The sequence below is a fragment of the Oryctolagus cuniculus genome, chromosome 5 (assembly GCF_964237555.1).
Source record: "Oryctolagus cuniculus chromosome 5, mOryCun1.1, whole genome shotgun sequence".
Lineage (NCBI taxonomy): Eukaryota > Metazoa > Chordata > Mammalia > Lagomorpha > Leporidae > Oryctolagus > Oryctolagus cuniculus.
In genome coordinates this window covers 39,279,964-39,288,659 of record NC_091436.1, presented here as the reverse complement: position 1 = coordinate 39,288,659, position 8,696 = coordinate 39,279,964, and the positions used below count along the sequence as shown (strand labels likewise).

General features: G+C 39.7%; 1 protein-coding gene across 1 annotated transcript; it reads right to left on the bottom strand.

Moving 5' to 3' along the window:
* Positions 1-3,163: 3,163 nt before the first annotated feature.
* Positions 3,164-4,698, bottom strand: LOC100341181 (dnaJ homolog subfamily B member 6). Its single transcript, XM_002714812.5, has one exon. It carries the CDS (start codon positions 4,576-4,578, stop codon positions 3,853-3,855), a length of 726 nt encoding a protein of 241 aa, XP_002714858.1. The 5' UTR covers positions 4,579-4,698; the 3' UTR covers positions 3,164-3,852.
* Positions 4,699-8,696: the final 3,998 nt, after the last annotated feature.

Sequence of the window (8,696 nt, the reverse complement as noted above, 5' to 3'; positions counted from 1 at the left end):
GGTAAGCCTTAGGTACTCCACTGAGCCACAGAGACACATTTCCAGAAATAAGCTTTCAATCAATCAAAACAACAAAAAGTCCTCCAGAGGAGATAAAAGCAAGAAAGCACCTTGATAGGCAAAAATCAACATAGAAACACAAGAAACGTGAACAAAGAAGGCAATGTGACTCCACAGAGGGAACACAGCAATACATTAATATGGATTGTGAAGAGGGGAGATCAGCAAAATTCCTGAAAAAAATTCAAAAGAATGATTATAAGGTTACTCAAAATTACAGAGAAACAATAACATGAAATTAGGAAATAAGTTCACGACATGGGCGAAAACCTCAGCAAACAGACAAAGATATTGGGGGAAAAACAGAAATATTAGTAATGAAATATTTAATAAATCAAAAAATTCAATGGAAAGCTTTAATAACAAACTTATGAGACAGAAGAAAGAATATCCAATAAATTTCTCCAGTGTGTGTTGTTTAGTTTCCATGTATTTGTAAATATCCTATTGTTCTTATTGTTATTGATTTACTAAAGTGTATAATATAATCTATTTTACTTGGAACTGTAGTTGCCTATTAGTACATACCTGAATATCATTGGAGAGATCATACATTATGAGTGTCTTTTCTTCAAGTTATCTTATCCAGATTGTAGAATTTCAAACAATTTTATTTTTACTTGCTTATAATTATTTCTATAATCTTCTCAAAATAAAAATTCATTATCTTTGAAAAATATTCTTGTAAAACCAAGAAAACATAACTTTGGGATTAAAAATGGGGCTGGGTTGGGGGCGGGAGTTTGGCCCCACAGTTAAGATCCAAGTTAGGATCCTATATTCCATATCAGAGTGTCTGGGTGCTTTAGCACCTGACGCTAGGAGTCTTTACTGTGGCACAGAAGGTTAAAGCCACAGCCTGCAATGCCGGCATCCCTTATGGGCACTGGTTCAAGTCCCAGATGCTCCACTTCTGATGCAGCTCCATGCTAATGTACCTGCAAAAAGAGTGGAGGATGGCCCAAGTACTGGGACCCCTGTACCCATGTGGGAGATCAGGAAAAAGCTCCTGGCTCCTAGCCCAGCCCCAGCCATTATGGCCATTTGGGGTGTGAACCAGAGGGTGGAAGATCCCTCTCTTCTCTCTCTCTCTCTTCCTCCCCCTAACTCTGCCTTTCAAATAAATAAATAAAGCTAAAAACAAAACCAACAAAAAAAACCTGACCCTAGCTTGCTGCTAACACAGCAGACTTTGAAAGGAAGCAGTTGCAAACTCAGTCTCTGCCACCCATAAGGAAGATGTACATAGAGTTTCCAATTCCCTGCTTCAGAATGACCCTGTCCTGCCCATTGCAGTCATTTGGGAGTAAACTAATGGATAGGAGCACTTCCTCTCTCTCTCTCCCTGTCCTCTCTTTCTCTCTCTCTCCCTCCTCCCCTCAAATAAAAGTGAAATAATTGTATTTATTTATTTCATATTAAATAATATGTATTTGTTAAATAGAAAAAATTTTACAATTAAAAAATGAGACTGGGGTAGACTGCCAAAAGTTCAGTTGAGTTACTAAATGTAATCAATATTGTTAAGTCAATGAAAGGCACTTTATTTTATTAAATATTTATTTATTTATTTGAAAGATAGAATTACAGAGAGAGAGAAGATGAGACAGATAGAGATATTCCATCTGCTGGTTTAGTCCCTCAAATAGCCTGGCCCAGACAGGACAAAGCCAGGAGCCATGTGTCCCACATGGGTGGCAGGGGCCCAAAGACCATCTTCCACTGCATTTCCAGGCAATTAGCAAAGAGCCAGAAAGGAAGTGGGGCAGCCAGGACATGAATGGATGCCCAATCTCAGCTCCGACCAAAGGCATTTTAAATGAAGTAGGGGAACAATTTGCTAGGTGTTATTTTCCATATTTATGATCTATTTGGACAGTTTTTGTTCTACCATTCTTTGTTTTACATTTTTTATTTGAATGCAAATAGAGGGAATCAAAGCTTAAAAGTCAAAAAGCTTTTCAGTATGCCTATCTGGTACATAAACAATTTTTCAACCTCTTTGTTTTATGCCTCTCGTGATTTCCAACAGATATAATAGGTCTTATATTACATTATATATGATATGTAGTTCTTATATATAGATATATAGTTCTTATATATCTTATATAAATATAAGATATAGTTCCACTTTCTTTTGTTTTCTAATGGTTATTTTCACAAGATGCTGTTCATATTATCTTTTTAACTAGTCTCTAGGCAATCTATCTGACACAAAACCAGATTAATATGTTCCTATAAACCAGTTTCCTAATGGAAGTTTTCTTCCCAAAAATCTTCAATAGTTTCTCTTATTTATAGTGATGATTTCCAAGCTTTTAGATATACATTTTTCCCCCAAAGGAAATCTTATGTGGAATCCCTCTGTATAAGACAGATGACGGTAGTACTTTGCTAGAGCTTATGATAAAGCCAAACAATAAAAAGTAAAAACCAGGAGAATATATTAATGTGCACAAAAAGAAAGAGAATTGAGTGTTGTGGTTGACACTGAAAGTCTTTAACTTCCAGTCTTTTCCTGTTATTTTTGGCTGAATTTATAAAAAATAAATAAAAGTCTTTTTTAATAGTTGAGCTTACAGTTGCAGTGAATTAAAAACTACATCAAAGGTTTACTCCAAGGTTTGCAACGTTGGCGGAAGTCGTCACTGTGCTAAAAAATGTGAGGTATCATGGATTTGAGTGAGTGCTGATTTGTTTGTTTCCCTATTTTCTTTTAACTACAGGACTGAAAATTCAGAATCTATCTTTTGAAAATATTTTAAGCTTATGTTTGTGTTAGCAAGCTTCTTAGTTCCTGGAAAGAGTTTCACCAAATGAGAGACAGTTGGTTCTTTGCAGCTTTGAAGTAGGCATTCTTTTTTCTCCTTGATCCTATGCACACAGTCAAGTATCTTTTTCCAAAATAAAAAAGGCCGGTTGAATCTACCCAGAGAAGCTGCTGAGACAGGAAAGAGTGCTCCTCGCTGCTCTCTGCAAGTGTTGCAGGGAATTGTGTTTGGGATACTGAATGCTCCTCACTTTGAGACTGTGCAGACTTCAGAGGGGCCTTGAACCTGTGGGAATGCTCATGTGTCTTTCACCCTAAGTCTCAAGACCATCCTTTCTTTTTTTTTTCTTTTTTTTTTTTTTTTTTGCACCAAACACATTCGCATTTATTTTCTTTTTTAAAAGCAAATGACAAAAGACCCAGTTTACCAGCTTTACTTTTTTGAACCTAAGCTTAACATTACATATTTAAACAATTGTCAAAACTTACTAAATTACCAGCTTTCATGCACAACTAGAAAACATCCTTAATTTATATTAAACCAGAAATGTATTACCATTAATGCATTAATATCTTTCACTACTAAATACTGAAAAAACTGAAATTATTTCTGTAGAAGATTCATCCTGGCAATGTTAACTTCACAGCAGGCTGACACTACTTGGCTCACATTTCAAACAAAATGGAAAAGCAGATCCATGCTGGTGTTAGTGTACAATCTTGTCCTACCACTACTGAAGAGTCACGGCTCACCTTGGATAACGTTTAATAAAAAAGCAAAGTGCATACAGAGATTTACAACAATTTTAAAGACAAAAAAAATGGTCCTATTATGTGGTCCCAACAATAAACTCAAAAGTCTATGACAAATAGGTGCTCCGATGAGCTGTTTATAAATACTTTAGATTAGGTACAATTATACTGAAAGTCGAGTTCGTTTGAAATCTTCAAAAAAATGTTCCTGTTAATCCTCAAATGGTGCTTGTTATAGTTTAACATTTCTGTTAAATGCGTGCGTTGAATTACTTGTTATCCAAGCGTAGCGGCTGCTCCTTACCATTTATCGTTAAGGACTTTAACTGGCCATCTTCTTCGACTTCTACTCTTTCTTGACCATTCTCGACAATTCTCTTTGTAGTGATTTTTCTGCCATTAACTATTTTAGTAGAAGTTGATACAGACTTGAAGTTGCCCATCCCACTACCACCGAATGACGTGGAAGAGAATGAAGTAAGGCCTCCATGACCCAGGGACCCAAACGAAGTAAATCCTGTATCAAAAGAAGGAAATCCACTTCCGAAGGATGGAAACCCACTGAAGGCAGAGAAAAATGAGCCTGGGCCTCGGCTTCGGCTTCCTCGGGGACCCCTTCGGTTCCCAAAAAAGTCCTCAAATGGGTCTTCAAAGAAGTCGAATGAAAATGGGTCCCTTCCACCAAAAAATTCCCTGAAGACATCTTCTGGGTTACGGAATGTGAAACCAAACTCAAATGGAGTGTCAAAATGACTTCCACCTCCTCCTCCACCATTTAATCCTTCTTTGCCATATTTGTCATAGATGTCCCGTTTTTGAGCATCAGATAACACCTCGTATGCCTCAGCTACTTGTTTGAATTTTCTCTCTGCTTCTTCTTTATTATCAGGATTTTTATCTGGGTGCCACTTCAGTGCCAGTTTCCGGTATGCCTTTTTAATATCCTCGGGTGAGGCGTGTCTTTGCACGCCTAGAACTTCATAGTAATCCACCATGTTTTTAACAGGTTGTTGGAACAAGTCCGAGGACGCGGGCGGCCGGCGGCGGGAAGGAGCGGAAGCGGGGGTGGAGGGGCCACGGCCAGGTCGCCTCTCAGCTCCGGCACGGCTCCGCGGGTGACCAAGACCATCCTTTCACTGTACTTCTCCTGAATAAACTTTAGGCTCAGAGAAAGAGGGCTCTGAGATTGTTCCTATAACCTCACATGTGTTTTTCATTGTGTCATTTTATACTTGGCTTCCTGATTATTGTCAATTTCATATATTGCCTGATTCATTCTTAGTTCCTTAGAATCTATCCTTCCAACAACTTGCCCCATATAAACAAATAACAGTGTATTTTCACATCACAGTCACTTTTTAAAATTATTCTTAATTTTTGTGATAATTCACTTTTTTAAAACACATCCATTACATTTTTGTACTTATGGGTCCTGATGGGGGAACTGCTATTTGAAAATATTTTGTGTACACATTCAGCAAACACATGGTAACCTCACATGTCCAGCAGTTGAGAATAAAGTGGCCAGCACAGCTGTGGACACATCTGTTGGTGGTAGGCAGAGTTGACTCACTGCTGCCCCAGATAGTAGCTCCATTCTGTACCCATGGTAGTGTGTAAGTTGCACGTTTGTAAGTGGAAATTTCCTAAGGAATTTCTGCAGTTAAGAGGTATACTTTTAAAAAGCAATGCACCAGCAGAACATGACTACATGTTAGAGCAAGGTTTAACAAACTTACCCGCTAGGATCAGATAGTAAATATTTCAGACGGTATGAGTCATTGACAACTCAGCCTTGTTTGTAGCAAGAAAATAGCCACAGACATTGTATAAACCAAGAGACAGGACTATGCCCCAATAAAACTCTATTTGCAAAAATAATCAGTGCTTATTGGGTTACATTTTTGTGAATATGTCAATCTTAGAGCTTAGGGGCAGCCATTTGGCCTCATGGTTACAATGCCAGCACCCCCACATCGGAGTGCTTGAGTTGGATTCCCAGGTCTGGCTCTGGAGTCCAGCATCCTGCTAATGGAGATTATGGAAGGGAAGGCAGCTCAAGTAATTACATCCCTGTCAACTGAGGGAGATCTGGATTGAGTTTCCAGCTCCTGGCTCCAGCCCCAGGCCCAGGCCTAGCCTTGCTGACATTTGAAGAGTAGACTACAGATGGGATTTCTTGTCTCTCTCTCTCTCTCTCTCTTCCCCTCCTCCTTCTCCCCTGTTCCCTCCCTCACTTTGAGTCTCTCTGAGTCAAAGAAAGAAGGAGAGAGAGAGAAAGGAAGGAAGGAAGAAAAGAAAAGCCCAAGAGAACTTATTGCCAGCGGGCTTTGGACTGAGAGTTAACCTCCCGTGAAGAAGGTAAGGAGGAAAGGAGCCCTGTACAGGGGCCATCATCAGCACCTTCAGTGCCAGGTGGTTCATCACGTGGTAGATGACTAGAACAAGCATTCAGCTATGCTATAATGCAGTCCTCTCAGGTTTCTAGATTGTGTTTGCCCAGCTGGACTCCACACTTCTTCAGCTCGTAACAGATATCTTAAATGTTTTTATTCTGTATAGGATTTAACCCACTACTTTGTAAATAGTCACTAGTAAAATAATTTCTTAAACTATATACATGTATGAATCCCTTGATGGCTAAAGAAGTCACTATCCTGACTGAAAGGCACAAAATTAAGGGCTGTGTGGGCACAAAGAGCCAGTGAAACAGGGCACTTTCCTGCCGAGTTTTGAGAGGAGATCTGGAATTTGTCCTTGTTCTCTTGACCATATCATATTCTTTGGAATGTGTCTTATTTTCTGACAGTTACACACTATTTTCAAATGTGATAAGAATGTACAGATAAGTCAAATAATTTTTCTCTGTACCATTCAGTCTTATCCATGCACAGAAAGCTCTGAGCTGTCACTGACATTAGTTGCTGTGCTCATTCTACTAAATAGTACATTTTTAATACCCAGAAAAATAGATACATTAACTTTTTTTTAACTAGTAATATGTCACCAAGACTCATACCTATTGGGTCACGGTGGGTTAAAAATCCAACCAAAACTCACTTGTTGAACTGCTATTATGGGCAGAGAACTATGTTAGTTACTTTGGAAGCCATCACTATGACTAAGACACAGGTCTGCCTTGTCAGTGGTTAAAACCTAAGAAGAAAGCTAAGACAATTTTTTTTGAGGTGATTATGAGTATAAAGTAAACTGCAAATAGCTCTTTGTAAAAATTAAGAGTAGGAATAGGAGAAGAGGAGGAAGAAGGGTTGGGACATGGGTGGGAGGGAGGGTAGGGTAGGAAGTAACTATATTCCTAAATTCATATATATGAAATACATGAAACTTGTATACCTTAAATAATTTAAAAAAAAATAAACACATTATTTTTTAAAAAGTATAAAGTAAGAAAGAGTGAAATAAGTGTCATAAGAGAATACAAAACAAGGGGATTTGATGGATAGAGAAATCACAACTGACTTCACAAATCAAGAAAGTCTCAAAGAAGAGGGGAATTTAGGATAGGTTTTCCCAATGGCATTCCAAAAGATGGAGACAAAAGTCAAACTCTCAAATAGTTCATTTGAATAAGTTTTCATTAAGTCGCTAAAAAAATCTAGATTTCCTATGGCGTTTCAAACAAAGGAAGTATGTAAGTGCGGCGTTGAGCAATGAATATTCTCAGCAGCGTCTGTAAGCCATGGACAGAAATGTGCTTGCAAGAATACATCCTATAGGGTGGGCCAGACTCACAGTGAGGCACTTTGAGAATTGTCCAGAGACCAAAACCCAGGGGACAGCTGAGACCGAAAGAGACAAGGGGGGAGAGAGAAAAACAGAAAGAGAACTTCTGTGTGTGTGTTTAGAAGTAATGGAGAGCAAAATGGCAAAAAGATGAGCCTTGAATAAGAGAACTTCTGTGTGTCACCTGCTAAACAAGGAGTTATGGAAAGCTTCTGCGCAAAGGGGCAATGTGTTTGGAACTGGGATCTTTGAGAATTTATGTGGTAGTGGAAATCAAGACATTGGACGTGAGAAGTAGTCTTCAGAACAGCGCTGAGGTTACTACAGCAGCTGTGGTAAGAAGACAGACATCCCTGGTGACAGCCACTAAAAGGGAGTGCTGAGTGTGGCTGCAGCGGATATTGTTCTCACTGGGACTCTGGACAGCACGGGGGAGAGCATGGGTCAAGTTGGCTAAAACAGAAGAAGCTGGGCAACAACCCACAAAGAAGACTGTAATCAAGATGGGCCCCCACAATTGGAACTGGAAACCACAACCGTTAGGCCAGCACGGGCCTGAGGAGATGCCTTAGTATTTCCCTCTTCTCTTCATGGGTTTTCTTCCCTCTCCATGTCCTGCTGACCATCATCCTGTATTTACCCAGAACTCCTCAGTCCACAACTTCAATGTGCCAGTGGTACCCTTCAGCCTGAATTTCCATATGTGGACTATAACTTCTCTGACAAACTAGCAACAGTCTCTCAGCTTTCTGGTTCTACAATCCTGTAAACAACCACTGAGTGCTTCACATGGTCTTCCCTCCCCTGATCACTGGCCAATCTATAGATGGGCTATCTTTGAAGAAGTGGGCTACAGCTCTCTAAAGAGCTAAAGTTAGGGGCAGACATTGTGGCACAGTGAATTAAGCCACAGCCTGCAGCGCTAGCATCCTATATGGGTGCTGGTTGGAGTCCTGGCTGCTCCTCTCCCAATCCAGCTCCCTGCTAATGACTTGGGAAAAGCACAGAAGATGCCACCCACAGGGAGACTTAGAGGAAGTTCCTGGCTCCTGGCTTCAGCCAGGCCATTGCACCCATTTGGGGAGTGAACCAGCAGATGGAAGATCGATCTCTCTCTCTCTGTAACTCTGCCTTTCAAACAAACAAACAAACAAACAAACATTTTAAAAAGGCAGAAGATCTGAGATCAATGACAGAGTGGGAGGTTAGGGCCAGCATAAGGTACATGAAAAAGAACATGGTAGTTTAGGCCTGCTCCATTCTTCAGAGGTTATAATGGGTTGGGAAGAAAATGTCTGATGCCTCCTCATTGATTGTGGTTCATTGGTAACTTGACAACTGGCTATTTGGAAGTTCACAATTTGAGCTT